The following is a 14,993-nucleotide window of genomic DNA, read 5'->3' as shown; positions in this document are numbered from 1 at the left end:
ATGCCACGGAGCGGCTGGGCCCGTGAGCCATGGCCGCTGAGCCTGCGCGTCCAGAGCCTGTGCTCCGCAATGAAAGAGGCCACAGCGGTGAGAGGCCCGCGTACCGCAAAAAAAAAAAAACACAAAACTTATCAAAATAGGTGAATTTTTGTGTAGCCATTTTAACAATGAAGATGGAAGACAAAAAAGCAACATTTTCAGCATGCTTTATTATTTCAAGAAAGGTAAAAACACAACTGAAACGTTGCAGTGTATGGAAAAGGTGCTGTGACTGATCGAACATGTCAAAATGGTTTGAGAAGTTCCGTGCTGGAGATTTCTCACTGGATGATGCTCCAAGGTCAGGTAGACCAGTTGAAGTTGATGGTGATCAAATCGAGACATTAACTGAGAATCATCAACATTATACCACGTGGGAGACAGCCGACATACTCAAAATATCCAAATCAAGCACTGAAAATCATTTGCACCAGCTTGGTTATGTTAATTGCTTTGATGTTCCACGTAAGTTAAGCGAATAAAACCTTCTTGACTGTATTTCCACACGTGATTCTTACTTAAACATAACTAAAACGTTCCATTTTTAAAACAAATTGTGGGGACTTCCCTGGTGGTCCAGTGGTTGAGAATCTACCTTCCAATGCAGGAGATGCAGGTTCCATCCCTGATCGGGGAACTAAGATCCCACATGCCGCACAGGGCAACGAAGCCCGTGCACCACAACTGAAGAGCCCACATGATGCAACTACAGAGCCCACGTGCCACAGTGAAAGATCCCACACGCCGCAACTAAGACCTGATGCAGCCAAAAATAAATAAACATTTTTACAAAATAAAAAAAATAAAATAAAACAAATTGTGACAGGCGATGAAAACTGGACACTGTACAATAATGTGGAATGGAAGAGATCGTGGGGCAAGCGAAATGAACCACCACCAACCACACCAAAGGCCGATATTCATCCAAAGAAGGTGATGTTGTGTATATGGTGGGATTGGAAGGGAGTCCTCTATTTGAGCTCCTTCTGGAAAACCAAACGATTAATTCCTACAAGCTCTGCTCCCAATTAGACCAACTAAAAGCAGCACTCTATGAAAAGCGTCTAGAATCAGTCAACAGAAAACGCATAATCTTCTATCAGGATACCACATGACCATGTGTTTCTTTGATGACCAGGCAAAAACTGTTACAGCTTGGCTAGGAAGTTCTGATTCATCCACCATATTCACCAGACATCGCATCTTCAGATCTCTATTTATTTCAGTCTTTACAAAATTCTCACACTGGGAAAAAAATTTCAATTCCCTGTAAGACTAAAAGGCATCTGGAACAGTTCTTTGCTCAAAAGATTAAAAGTTTTGGGAAGATGGAATAATGAAGCTACCTGAAAAATGGCAGAAAGTAGTAGAACGAAACACTGACTACGTTGTTCAATAAAGTTCTTGGTGAAAATGAAAAATGTGTCTTTTACTTTTACTTAAAACCCGAAAGAACGTTTTGGCCAACCCAATACTATTACTTCCTTTATCACCCTGCCGCATGCCAGATGCTCTACGATGATGGGGTACTCCTTACGAACAAAATTGTATTCACACATACATCACGTATACTTGTAGAAAATCTTCTGCATATCGCTTCCAGGATTTATTTCCAGGAAGTAGCACTAGGAACGCAACCCTTTGATTTTCCTTTTACCTTTGTGTTCTGTCCATTCTGTAAAATGCTAAGTATTCGTTACTTTTAAAGCAAAACAAAAAACAAACAAAAAAATTAACAACAAAAAAATGACGTTGCTGCTGACCGTGGCGTCCACAGGGAGGAGGTCTGTGAAAGCCGGAGGGCACCGCGTCCCGCACCGGGTCGTGGGCCTTCCGCTGGTCCCGGGTATCCCAACCTCATTCTCAGGCCCTTGGGAGGGTAACCTAGGGAACTACCCAAGCACTGACACCTCCTCCCAGTAACCCTACACCGCACGTGGCTTTATCGTCCCCGCTCCCCAGCGGCAAAGCGGATGCTCGGAGTCATAAACTCAAGCGGCGAGCCAGCGGCACTGCTCTGACGCCCCGAGAGTGCGCAGCAGGTGAGGACACCAGGCGGGGCAGGGCCGCCGCGGAGCCTACCTGCGCTGGACCTCGGGCCGCGGGCAGCCCTGGGGCTGCCGCTGCCGCTGCCGCCGCCGCAGCCGCCGCCGCCGCCGCAGCCGTCTACCCCTGCCCACTTTCCGCCGCACTCCCTCAGCTGCGCCCGTCCGGGGTCCCTCCACGCCGGCCGCCGCCACAGCGCGCGGACCCAGCGGCCCCGCTCCCGCCCCGGAAGTGGTTGCGAGAGGCGCGGAGCACGCCGGGACGCTCGCGGGTCCCCCGGGCGCTGTGGAATTCGTCCGTCCCGCACCCGGACCTCCCGGTCAGCCCGCCCAGCTCGCTGTGTGACGTCGGCGGCATCCAATGAGCAGGGGGATTTCGCCCTACCGCGCCCCTCCGCTGGCCAGGGAAACCAATCGAGTTTCAGGAGAGACAGGACGCTCCAAGTCCCGAAAGAAGAGCGGGGGGTGGGAAGGAGTTGGCAGTGCCGTAGTATAATACACTGCTGAGCGGGGATTCCGAAGGCAGCGACAGCCTCAGTAATTACGCCGCGGCCCAAAGGGGAGAACAGGACCGGAGGGACGCGCTGGAGCCTGTTTATATCCCTGTCTGGACCGCGCCAGGCGGGGAGGCTGAGGCCGAGGTGAACGGCCTCGGGCTTGCCGCAGCTGCGGAGATAAATGTTGGGAGTTGGACGGGGTGGGGGCTAGGGAAACGAGTTGGGGATCGGTGGGAGGACGCACGATGGGTTTCCTGTTTCCGACCTTTAGAATTTAAAAGCCTGACCCAGGAGGACTTTGGCGTCTAGTTGTCATAACAACCGGCTGACCGGCGGCAGGAAGGGGTGGGGGTCGGAGCTTTGGGCGGGGCTAACGGGCTGCAGCCAAGAAACGGACGTGGAGGCAGTCAGGATTCGGAGGGAGCTGCTGTTTCGTGCAGCGTTTAGCGTAAACCTCGTCTGCTGGGTGAGCCAAGCTCCTCAACTTGGCGTTCAGGACCCTTCACGGTCTTGTCCGTTTGCACCGTATATTCCAGCAACTGAAAACTTCTTCCCACACATGTTGGGCACTTTTCACTCTGAGCTCTTACGTGCTCTTCCCGCAGCCTGTAATGCCTTTTCCTCCCCTATTGCCTTGTCCTCCTGGAGAACTTAAGAGTCTCTGGTAGTCCCCTTCACCTGGGTGATTCTGTTGCCCTCTGACCTGACCTGCAGCCGGAGAACATCCCGTGACGTATATACCAGATATGTCCCCACTCTGCTGTTCCCAGGTCAGGTGCACCAAGCTCCTGCCCCACTCCTGTGAGCACAGAAGAAGTAAGAAGCCCCCACTCACCTGCTGCTTTCCTGATGGGAACCAGGGCTGGGGCAGGAGTGTTCTTTTCCCATTTTATGGTTACAGAGGGCTCTCAGGCTGCAAGTACTCTCCAGACACTGGCTCTGAAGTACCATCACCCCACATTTCTAAGCCCCCTTGACCCCTGAGGGACTGGGCCTTCTGTTAGACTCTGGGACGTGTTGCCTAAGTGCCTGGGTATAAGGGGTTAATTTGAGTGTCAACTCCAAAAAAAGTGTCCGCGGGACTCCAAAATGTCTCTAGTCTGTTCCTTTGTAAGGGGGCAGTAAAGAGTAGTGGGGCTTGAAATCCCCTCTGACTTTGATACAAATTCTGTCTTTGTCTTTACTAATGATATAATCTCAGCCTATAAAATGTAGATAATAATAGTGTCTGTTGTATGGGATATACATAGTTTACAAATATCTGTATGTCATATACATGTATCATTCTGTATATCATCCATATACCTACACATCAAGTACATATATCATTATATATCAATACATATATCTATATATTATCATAAAATATCACTATGTACATACATCTGCAGGCTCCATACTGCACTACACACACATACACACTTGCACCCACACACACACACACACACAATGCAGGGCACAGTGCCTGGCCCTCAGTAACAGGAACCTGCAGACTAGAAGGAAGAAGGGGTGGGTGGTCTCCCAATCTGTTTTCATCCCCCAAGGCAAGGGATGGTATATGCTTTGAAAAGGCAGCCCCCTGAGCTCTTGACCCTTTGCTCCTGGACCCTCTCACCTCACTCCATGTCCTCCGCAAGGTTCCTTGGATGAGGGCACACCGAGAAGCATCCCATGGCATCCCATGACAAAGATGTGGGGCCCTTACTGCCCAATCCCTGGGACGCCATCCTTAAGGCCGTCAAGGAGCAGCTCCCATCTCTGGACTCAGATTCCTCCTCGGTAAGCAAGCACCTTCTTCCTACATCTTCCTAGGCCCCCAATGCCCTTTCTTCCCGTGACAAACATGATGCCGACCAAGGACCGCTTTGGAGCTTATCAGCTCAATGTCATGTAAGTGAAGCACCAAGGTTCCCTGTTGCAGGGTACGGGGAGGCCCAGACTCTGCTCCTTCAGCTGTGACCTCACTGCTCTGTTCATTTAGTGCCAGGCACTAAGTGAGCAGCTGCTGTACGCAAAGTCTTAGGGGTGGCAGGTACGTGCAGAACTGGGAGCCCTGGATCTCACCTTCACCAGGTGGTGCTGCCAAGCCCATTTCCAAGTCAGCGGCAGGAACCAGCCATGGCGAGTCCCTTCGGAAGAGAACTGGTCTGCCCAGACAGCTGGAGAGCAGCAGGGCAGGGAGGGTGGGTGGAAGCTGAGGTGCACCTGGCCCTGCCTGCTGCCATATAATCCAGAGAACTCTCATTTGTCCACAGTCAAACTGCGAGGAAGAGGAGCTGTTCATCTTCCAGCGAAATCAAACCGCCCTGATTCCAGACTTGTCAGAAGAACTGGCCGAAGACCCTGACGGGGCCTGGGTCACTTCCTCTGGGTCTCCTCCTGAGGTCTGTGGAATGCAGGATCCAGGGATCCATGAAGCCAGGACCCTTTAAGCACAATAGGGTGTGGGTGTGTGTCTGGGTGTCCATGGCCCTCGCTGGACTCTAACAGCAATGTGGGTCTAAAGAGGTTAAAGCCCCTGGTATAGCATCTCTGCACACCCAAGCCTTTCTCCAGGTATAACCCAAGGAGTTCAGACACCAAATATCTAATGGCCTTGTGCACATCATGCTCCCAGGAGCCCAGAACACTTAGAGCTGGGGGTGGGGATGAGATTTTCTATCTGATTTTGCTCCCTGCTCTTCCCTTTGACCCCTCAACACACACACACACACACACACATGCACGTGTGCACACATGCACACACACACCTCCCAGCTGTCCTATTTCCACCTGAGCTCTCTGACCATTGTCACAATTTGTTGTCATAAATGCCTCCTTTAACCCAGCTGGCTTCAGCACTATCTGGCTTCTCACAAAATCCTGCCCTCCCTAAACATTTGTTGATTGAATAAGGGCAACAGTGGGGATTCAGAGGTAAGAGGTGCCCCTCGCTGGGAAGGTAAGATGAATACAGAAAACAATTAGCAAATGCCACAGAACGCTCAGAATTAAGTATTGTAGTTGCGGTCATTGCCAAACGTCAGAGGGAATTTTCCATCCTCTTGTCTCCCCATTTCCCAGGGTCCCAGGTAAGACCAAGAACTCTTAAATCTAAAGTTAATGGCTTGATGCTTAGTTAAAGCAGTGGAAGGAGATTTTATTCGGTAACTACTGACAGCAGGGGAAAGAGCTGAGCTCCGTCTGATTTGTGCAGAGGTGACGGGTGTTTCAAAGGAAGACTGAGGGAGGGGGTGAGGAGGGCTCAGTGGAGTCAGAAAAGTGAAAAGTCACAAAGAGCCGGTCAGTGAAGCTGCAATTAGGCCAGGTGTGTCTGCTGCCTGGCAGGTGTGGGAGGCAGGAGCCTATCCTCCCACAGAGAAGGGAGGCAGAGGCCCTGTCCTTCCTGATGAGTATATTTCAAGGGAAGGCTCTCAGGTCAGTGACAGATGCTTCTGGGTTGTAAGAGACACATATTCACAATTATAAGACCTTTTTAGTAAGTGCTCTAAGAAAGGGAGGTCAGGGGCCTATCATCAGGTGTTGGCTAGAACAAATAATAAATTCTCCTGGCAGCATGGAGCTTTCTCAGGCAGGCATTTTAATGGGGCGCTGGGGTAATCCTAGGGGCACAGGCTTACGCTACCAGAAGCTATGCTGGAGTTTGGTATTTGGACGGAGTGGGTACATGCCAAGACTCTGCAGTTCTGAGTGCAAGCACTGACACAGGGTCATCTTACAGAGCCAGGGCGTGTCCCCTCCCAGCACCATGACAGAAATCACCCACACCCTCAGCCATGCCTAGAAATATATCTGAAATAACCTCAAACAGGAGAATTGCCAGGGCTGCCAAGTCCCCAGATTAGTTCAATTGGAACCATGTCCATGTCACTTTATTTTGTGTTTTCTTCATTTCTACAATTACCTCGGCAACTCTTCTGGACAATTATTTTTTAACCTGGGATGGGAAAGTCTGTACCAACTCACAGGGGTTGAGGCCGTGGACTCACTCTGGAGACAAAGGGCCTGGGTCTCATCTTGTCCACCTCTAACTGCTGTGTGCCTGTTCGCAATGGCCAAAAGGGGGGAACAACCTGAGTATCCATCAACAGACAGAATGGTTAAACACAATGAGGACCATCCATACAACAGAATATTATTCATCCATGAAAAGGAATGCAGTTCTAACACATGCCGCAACATGGGTGAACCTTGGAAACACTAAGCTAAATGGAAGGACACAAGAGACAAATATTGTGTGATTCCACGCCTATGAAATATCTTGAACAGGCAAACCCATAGAGACAAGAAGTAAATGAGCATTTACCAGGGGCTGGGGGAGGGGAGGTACAAAGTTTCTGTTCAGGGTGATGAAAAAGCTTTGTAAGTAGACAGTGGTGATGGCTGCACCACATTATGAATATACTCAATGCCACTGAACTGTACATTTAAAAATGGTTCACATGGGGCTTCCGTGGTGGCGCAGTGGTTGAGAGTCCGCCTACCGATGCAGGGGACACGGGTTCGTGCCCCGGTCCGGGAGGATCCCACATGCCGCGGAGCGTGAGCCATGGCCGCTGAGCCTGCGCGTCCAGGGCCTGTGCTCCGCAACGGGAGAGGCCACGACAGTGAGAGGCCCGCGTACCGCAAAACAAACAAACAAAAAAACAAAAAAAAAACAAAAAATGGTTCACATGGCAGATTTTATGTTCTATACACATCTTACCGCACACAAAAACTCCCCGAGGTATGTTTTGAGGCTGCTAACCGAGGACGCTTGTCTCCCCTGTAGCCAGCTGTAGTGCCTGTGGAATCTGCCGGGGAACCCAGGGGAGAGTGGAACGCTGGGCCCCAGGCCCAGGAGTCAGTCTCTCTGGAAGGAAGGGCCCCTGGCAGGCCTTTGCAGAGCGGTGATGAGAGCAGCTCTCTTCTCAGGATACCTGTGGAGACCCCCACGTGGCAGGATGACGATGGGGACACAGCCTTCAACACCAGTACATCACAGAGTCCTTGCCAGGGGCCACAGGGAGAGGCCACTCTCTCCTCTCAGGAAGCAGGCCTGCAGACAGAGCCCCCAGGCGCTGCCTCATGGGCCCAGGAGGGCTCAGACTCTGCAAACCGCAGAGCCCTCCGGAGGGAGAGAAGGAAGATGATCGAGAAAGACATACTTCACAAAGTCACCTGGGATGCCCAGGACCCAGCCTGCCAAGACCTGAGTGGAGTGAAGGAGATGCCCTGTGATGCTGCGGAAACGCTGCCAGAGGGGCCCCAGCGGGGACCGCCCTTGCTCTCCCTCCAGGTAGGCGTCCCCCTAGCCCAGCCTTCCCCAGGGCGATGGTCCTCCCCAGGCCAACTCGAGGGCTGGCCCACTATGCCTGTGTTAGTCTCTTTGGGCCGCAGTAACAAAAATCCCATAGACTGGGGGTCTTAAACAACAGAAATTCATTTTTCACAGTCTGGAGGCTGGAAGTCCAAGGTCAAGGCTCCATCACATTTGGTGTCTGGTGAGAGCATGCTTCCTGGTTCATTTGTAAGGGGTGAGGGAGCTCTCTGGGGTCTCCTTTTTAAGGGCACTAATCCCATTCATGAGAGTTCCACCTTCATGACCTAATCACCTCCAAATACCATCACATTGGGGTTAGGATTTCAACACATGAATTTGGAGGGACAAAGAGATTCAGTCTATAGCAACAACCTTAGGCCCATGGCACCAGGCCCATCATCAGGCAGGCAGTCCTACCTATCTGACAGACCATCCTCAGAGTTAAAGTGAACAAGGAAGAGCAAGGAGACGCCAGCCTTCTTTAAACAAAGAGAAAAAAATACTAATCCCAAGCATGATCATGAAGATATATGAGATAGGTAACAGATTTGACAACGTGTAATCTCACATCAGGCCTTTGTTCTCATACAAATGGTGAGCCCCTGTATTTAGCTCATTAACAAGGGAACCAGCAGGATGACAAAGCCGGTTCAAAGAAATTATGAGAAACTGGGATTTTGTACATGGTGGGGTGGGGAGGGGGGAGGGAACGCAGAGATTAAATTGCTACATTAAGTACAATAGGTCAGCACTTACAGGGCAACAGAACTGGTACCTTTGGGGTTAGCTGCTCCAATGGACGGAAAAGAAAACCGTCACACTTCTCAGTTTTACGAAGTTGTCAAACAGGTGAGCCCTGGTCAACTGTGCACACCAGCCCTCCCCTAGAAAGATGGGCTCCTTAGAAGATGCTCCCGCATGACACTAAAACATCACAAAACTCTTTTTTGCCTTATTTGACAAATTTTCTTAACAACTTAGAGAAAACTGGCATCAAGGTGAACATGGAGGTCACTTTCACCAATTCTATCCTATCAATTCCATTCTTTCCTTGAACCCCTTTATCTTCATTCCCCTATGGGGCTACAAGGAGCTGCAAGGCCATACACAAGACACAATAATTCCTGATTAACGTCCTCCCCCCTCATCACACCACCGCCTCCACACCCCTCTTCCAAGCCCTCCAGTCCTAGCACCTGCCTGGAACAATCTGTTTCTTAAAAGAGCAAAACGTTTTAACCTCCCAACATTCTAAACCTGCATGAACCTAAAAAGTTTTAATACGACACTGAGTTTCCTCCAAGTCAGACAACGTCTTTGTGCCAGAAATAAAACTGTTGCGTAGGAAGGTAGGTGGCCTCACCAGCCTTCACGGAGGAAGTTCATTCTGCAACCCACACGGGGTGGGTGAGCGAGCTGCCTCATCTCAGCCCTGGTTTCTGCCCAAGACATCCCAGAACTGCCTGTGTGGGTCACGGCAGCTGTGAAATCTGGCGCTCCTGTCCCTGGGACCCCACAGCAGCCTCATAATCACCACTTTACTTATTTCAGCAACTTGAAGAGTGGGATTTGGATCAAGTCCTTCAGAGTCTGACAGGGCGAGAAGAACTGGGAGATGGCGCTTCTGGAGCCGCGTGGTGGGCAGCAGACCGCCTCCAGGGCCAAGGTCTGACCTTGAACGCCGGGGCCCAAGTGCATACCCACAAGTGGCTCCTTCCAGGGCCTCCCAATAAAATAGAGCAATGGGCTGGGCACAGTCAGCCCAGCAGCTCGCCACATCTGCTGCGCCTCTCTGCTCAGCCCTCGCCGTCCTGCACACCCAGGATGCAAGACTTTATCCACCCATCCATTCACTCACTGACACTCATTCATTCATCCATTACATATGTGACTGCCTGCTATGTTCCTGGGGTGGACCAAGCCTTGGGGATACGAGAGGAAGCCCTTCAGACAGGGTCCCTGCCTTTTCTTCCCCCCCACCTCCTCAGGCCTGCGTCTCTTTCTTTCTGGGAGCAAAGTAATCCTGCATTTGGTACCCCTTCAGCCCGCTTCTAAACAGAATCCTGTTTCCACCGCCTCCACGTTTACCAAACAAAGCCAGGGATGATTCCTTCATTGCACTTGTGGCCTCACTCTGGGCAGTTTCGTAAAAAAGTTCCCTGTCCCCTCCTGGCCACTCTGGCCCACAAAGGTGAGTGGAGGCAGGTCTGAGGCAAAGGTGCTGCAGGGGTTCTGGCCTCCCGTTCCAGAGCAAAGGCTCCTTTGTGGCCAAGAGCCCCTGGTGCTATTTTAAAAAGGGCTTTGTTTGGAATTTAACCCCTTAGAGCAGGATATGGAGAAACTCACTCTCCTACAAGTTGGGGCAGGGCTGGGGGGCTGTAGTTGGTGCCCCCTTTTGGCGGGCAATGTGGCAGAATCTGTTCTCCATTTAAAGGCACATAAGCCTTTGATTAAGCTATTCACTCCACTTCTAAAGGCTGTCCTAAACACACCCTCACAGATGTTCATTGCAACATTGTTCATACTTGTGAAAAACTGGAAGCAAACCACATTCAACATTCAGTAGGAGTCTAGCTAATCAGTCAACCAGAGAATTCTCTGCAGCTCAACAAATGGAATCTATCTATCTATCTATCTATCTATCTATCTATCTATTCATTTCTCTCAACACAGAAAAATGTAAAATATATTCAGTAAAAAAAAAAAATCTATAGAGGATGATCCCATTGCTTCTTAAAAAAAAAAAGAAAAGCAAATACGCAGAACTTTTATTGATGGTTCCCTCTGACAAGTGGGACCGGAGTGAGAACGTGGACTACACTGTTAACAGGACGTCACCCCTGCTTCCCGGGCTCACACACAGCTCCCTGCTCAAGAAGACAGCGCCCCTCGCCCTGCTGAGCTGGAGGGGGCGACACAAAAGCTGTGAGTGGCAGAGGGTGGGCTGGGCCTCCGCTGGCCCCCAGCACTTCTCCGAGCACAAGCCCAGGCATGTCCACACGAAGGGTCCTGAGGCTCAGGCTGCTGTGAGCCAAAGGGGGCTGCATCCCCACTAAGCTGCCTCTCCCCTCCCCACAGACCATGCCAAGCCAAGCACCCAGGACAGGCTCATGGAACAACTCACCCTCCTATGTGCCATGCAGTCCAGAACCTTTTCCTCTGCCTGGAGGGTGCCTTCTGACATGCCCCAGGACATCAAGCCGCAGGAGGCCGGAAGCAGGTGGGACCACGCATGGCCCCTGTCCTCTCTAGAATTGGCTTCTCTCAGCATTTATTGGGCCTTGATTTATGGGTGGGGCACTTGATGTGTATTTCTCTTTTATCTCAAGAATATGATCAGGTAGGTGCTACCATTACCCCCACTTTACAAACAGGGAAACTGAGGCTCAGAGAGGTTGCCTTGCCCAGGACATAAGTGGCAGAGCACACAGTGGTCACCGGGAAGTGACTCAGCCGCCCGGCTCCTCTCACCCCAGATGCGCTTCCAGGGAGCTGGGCTTCCAGGCGCTGGCCATGGACACGCAGCTAAGGAGCCCAGCAGGGCCTCCCACCGTCTTCATTGACCTGCGGCCGACAAAGCCATCAGACCATGGGCCCTCGGAAAGGTACAGGGAGCAGTGACAGCCCTGCCGCAAACCTGCTCCTTCAGGTTGCCATGTTGGCCTCAGGAGGAAGGGGGACTTGGACAGGCGGGCCCTGGGGGCACTGCTCACTTGAGAAGTGCTTTTGGCCAAGAACTGAGCCTGGCCCACAGTCCCACCGGGTCCCAGCAGCAGGCTCTCCCCGCAGGTTGGGAGGAAGCTGGGGCCAAGGGTTATCTTTTCCTGGCGGAGTCCTAAGCAGACTTAGCCTAGGCTGGGGTACCTGGCCCTGGCTGCTTCCTCCACCACTTGCAGTGGCCCTTTGGTTTCGGCTGGCTGGGCTTTGGCCAGCCTGCCCATCCTCCTGCCCTGGGTCACCAGGGAGACGCGGGTGCTCCAAGTCCCTGGTGGGAACCATGCCTGGCTGGAGTGGGCTGGTTATGTCCAGAGGAACCCACCTTTCCTCTCCCCGCAGCTGCAGCTCCAGCTCCAGCTCCAGCTCCCACTCCAGCTGCAGCTCCAGCTCCTCTGACAGCGAGGAGGGGGAAGAGGAGACAGCAGCTCAGCGAGACCAGCAGGGCCCAGCCAGGCTACGGTAACCACAGGGGGACTCCCACCGCCTGAGATGCTCACCTTGGCCTCAGCAGCAAGCCCCCGCCCGCATGTTAACATCGGTGCTTTCAGCTGTCTGGCACCCACAGGGCTAGCACAGGAGGGTGTGGGCGGGTCTGGGAGGCGGGCAGGGTAGCCCAGCAATGTCTGGCCTGGCCTGTTCTCCAGACATCCCCAAGGATGCTTAGCTTGGTCTTGAGAAGGGATTACGTTTTCTTTCTGAAAAATTGCCCCCCCCAACTTGATTTGCTCCCTACTAGTGATGGCAATAAAAGTGAAGAGAAAGTGAAGGGATGGAATAAAGTGATGGCTGTCAGCCAGAAATGAAAGGCTTGAGTCAATTAAGTGAAATGTCAAATTCAGGGAAGGTTCATGTCTCTGACATGTGGAGGCCACCCCGTGGTTGTGGGGTGAATTTGCATTATATGCTCTGGCAGTCTCCATCGTTTTTAGAATTACAGAGCCTGAAGGTCCTATCCTTTGGGAACGTCAGAGTCTAACACAGCTTTTCCCCAATGTGGCGTGTAGCTAGGCATTATAGGATTAAAGAGGGAAAACAAACTTGGGTTGAGAAGTGTCCCACAGGTTTCCTCCCAGAAGCCTTTAACATGCTGACACGGCGAGGGCTGGAAGGCCGCAATCCTGACTTTTTAGTGTCTTGAGAACCAGGCACACACCCCGGAAGCACTCCGGTTTTCCTCTGTGTCCTGTTTCGGTGGCAAAGTATTGGGAGGTTAGCTGCACTGGGTGCTGATGGCGGCTGCTTCTCTTGTGTCACAGGGACTGCACGGGGAAGAGTCGGCTCCTCCAACAGCTCCGGGCATTTCGGAAGGCATCGGCTCAGCCCAAGCTGCCAGCTGGCAAGGGTCCCAGAAGCCAGAAGGCTCAGGCCCCTGGAGATACGGCTGGATCCAGCCCCGGGGGGAAGCAACATGTAACACTCTGGGATGAGAGACAGAGTGCCCAGGCCAGACCCCCAGGAGGAAGTCCCAGGGCCCTGGGGGACCCTCTTGGGCCAGGGACAGCCAGGGAGGCCCTGGTGCCTCCTCTGGGCCAATTGTAGATGCCTCCAGTAACGGATCTGAAAAGGTGAATAATCTGAGGTGAATAAATGGATAATCTGACTTTCCATCAACACCCGAGGCCCTGGTGGTCCCTTCACTCTCCCGTCTCCATCAGAATGTGCCTTTGCAGCACAGGGACCCTCCAACTGAGGATCTGCTGCCAGCCCTCTGCTAGAATTCAGTCAGAACATCTTCATGCACTGAGAGCAAAGATGCCAGTGCAAACTTGTAGGCATAGCATGACAAATCAAATGGCCCCAAATCCTCTGAAAATGGACCAGAAGGAAACACCGTGAAGACAACGGTTTTGTTCTGATAGTGAGACCACGAGGCTTTTTCACCTTTTTCCATTTCTGCGTTTTTTTCTCTTTAATGTGCATCTATTATTATTATTTCTTTTTAACTCCAAAACTTAAAACTCCTTTGGAGAATTTCAGGATTGAAAAGGTCTTGAAAAATTTAGCTTCATTTTCTGAGTCCTGGATGTTTGCTCTTTTGTGTTCCTAAATTCACAAACCACCACACACACACGGACCAAATGAACTTTTTGATCCAGAGGGGCAGATTGAAATTTGCTTCTTTTTTCTTCAACCAAGACACAAAGGCATAGTACGTATATGTTTTAGGGTGCTTCCAAAGTAAAGGTGGATGGACTTTTAAATACAGATAGAATGTGAATGTTCTAACACCTGAAACTGTCTCCGTGGACAACCAGCAAGAGCTGTGGGCCGCAGGCGGCTCTGCCGTCTACTTTCCTAGAAGTATCCCCCCGACCTCCCAACCCCGGCCCCGATTTTCAGAGTCCTTCCATAACTTGTTCTCAGCCCAGCTGCTCCCAACAGGCTGACGCCCTGATCTGCAGTACCTCTGTTCTCTCTCCAACTTGTGTCCAAGGTCTCAGAGTCTCAGCGCCCCTCTGCTCTGTCTGCCAATGGGAAGAACAGAGCAATCACCTCAGGTTCCCCAGGCCATGGGATCAGGCAGCCCAGCAGGGTCCTTGGCATTTGGGAACATGTTCCAGCATTTAGCTGGGGTCACCGCCAGCTGCTATGCCCTGAGGATGGGCAAGGGCCTCTTCCCATCCAACCCCGCACCAGGTAAGACAGGCCCTGCCCAGCCTCAGCCAGCCACATGCAGCCAGGATCAGGGCCACAGACTCTACTTGATCTGGCCACAGGGTCCCTACCAGCAGCCCCCATTCCCCACAACGGACATTTGCATTACAGGCCAGATGTGAGGCAGTCACGGGAGGCCCAGGGGAGGCCTCTCTCCAGCAGGGACTGTGGCCAGACTACCATCACCTGGGGACCCCGGATCCTCTCCCCCAGCGCAGGCCGCCCACCCTCCACTCTAGGGTGCACAGCATGGTCAGGACTCAGCCGCTGGGCAGGCAGTCTGAACATGGCACACAGCCTCCACTGCAGCCACTAGCCCTCAAGAACAAAGGCTATTTTAAAAATTCCATTTCCCCCACTCTCTACCCCTTTTAATGGCAGTAAGTTCACTCAGAATGTTTCCCCAACAGTGACAGAAAATAAACTTAGTTCCAAGTTCAACTCTGCGAATTACTGTCTATCAAGGAAAGCCAGGAGGATGAGGTGTTGGGAGCTCGGACCTGGGTTGAAAGCTGGTCCTGCCACCTGGACAAGGTGCTTCAAGCTCTCGGGTCTCAGTTTCCATCTAGAGCAGTAGAATCATGAAGACCTTTACAGGACTGTGAGAGAATGTCAGGGAACAGGCATTGGATGGGCCCAGCTCGCAGGTGGCAGAAGGCAGCCACCTCCAGCACCAGCCTGGATGTGAGAAGTGAGCCTGTAAGGGGCAGGCGGGTGGTTGGTGACACTGGCCTGGCT

At 51.9% G+C, this 14,993-nt stretch overlaps 2 protein-coding genes across 13 annotated transcripts in view; one reads left to right on the top strand and one right to left on the bottom strand.

Annotated features, from left to right (window-relative positions):
• Positions 1-2,301, bottom strand: part of ANKS3 (ankyrin repeat and sterile alpha motif domain containing 3) — a 30,093-nt gene extending 27,792 nt beyond the window's left edge. For 6 of the 8 annotated variants that reach the window (XM_030883836.2, XM_030883837.2, XM_070043703.1 and 3 more), the window contains exon 1: positions 2,122-2,301. The gene's annotated coding sequence lies outside the window, so the exon portion shown is untranslated. Of the gene's footprint in view, positions 1-1,802; positions 2,042-2,121 lie in introns of those variants that run through there. The other 2 variants (XM_060285449.2, XM_060285451.2) reach the window with 2 other exon arrangements.
• Positions 2,009-13,890, top strand: DNAAF8 (dynein axonemal assembly factor 8). 5 transcript variants are annotated; one of them, XM_060285459.1, is made up of 9 exons: positions 2,009-2,081; positions 4,219-4,360; positions 4,837-4,965; positions 7,353-7,859; positions 9,435-9,549; positions 10,962-11,103; positions 11,258-11,488; positions 11,940-12,059; positions 12,857-13,890. In XM_060285459.1, exons 2-9 carry the CDS (start codon positions 4,253-4,255, stop codon positions 13,137-13,139), a joined length of 1,635 nt encoding a protein of 544 aa, XP_060141442.1. In that variant the 5' UTR covers positions 2,009-2,081; positions 4,219-4,252; the 3' UTR covers positions 13,140-13,890. The 5 variants fall into 5 exon arrangements, with proteins under 5 accessions (XP_060141442.1, XP_060141441.1, XP_060141440.1 ...); XM_060285458.1 differs by lacking the exon at positions 2,009-2,081 and adding an exon at positions 2,568-2,725; XM_060285457.1 differs by lacking the exon at positions 2,009-2,081 and adding an exon at positions 2,568-3,047.
• Positions 13,891-14,993: the final 1,103 nt, after the last annotated feature.

The sequence above is a fragment of the Globicephala melas genome, chromosome 15, assembly GCF_963455315.2.
Source record: "Globicephala melas chromosome 15, mGloMel1.2, whole genome shotgun sequence".
NCBI lineage: Eukaryota > Metazoa > Chordata > Mammalia > Artiodactyla > Delphinidae > Globicephala > Globicephala melas.
Note: the sequence above shows the minus strand (reverse complement) of the source record. Positions and strands in the feature narration are given on the sequence as shown.

Excerpts from the sequence above, each read along its gene's own strand:
- DNAAF8 (XM_060285459.1), top strand. The coding sequence starts at position 4,253 with ATGGCATCCCATGACAAAGATGTGGGGCCCTTACTGCCCAATCCCTGG. Across the intron at positions 4,966-7,352 it reads CCTCTGGGTCTCCTCCTGAG|CCAGCTGTAGTGCCTGTGGA; the intron begins GTCTGTGGAATG and ends TCTCCCCTGTAG. Across the intron at positions 7,860-9,434 it reads CGCCCTTGCTCTCCCTCCAG|CAACTTGAAGAGTGGGATTT; the intron begins GTAGGCGTCCCC and ends TACTTATTTCAG.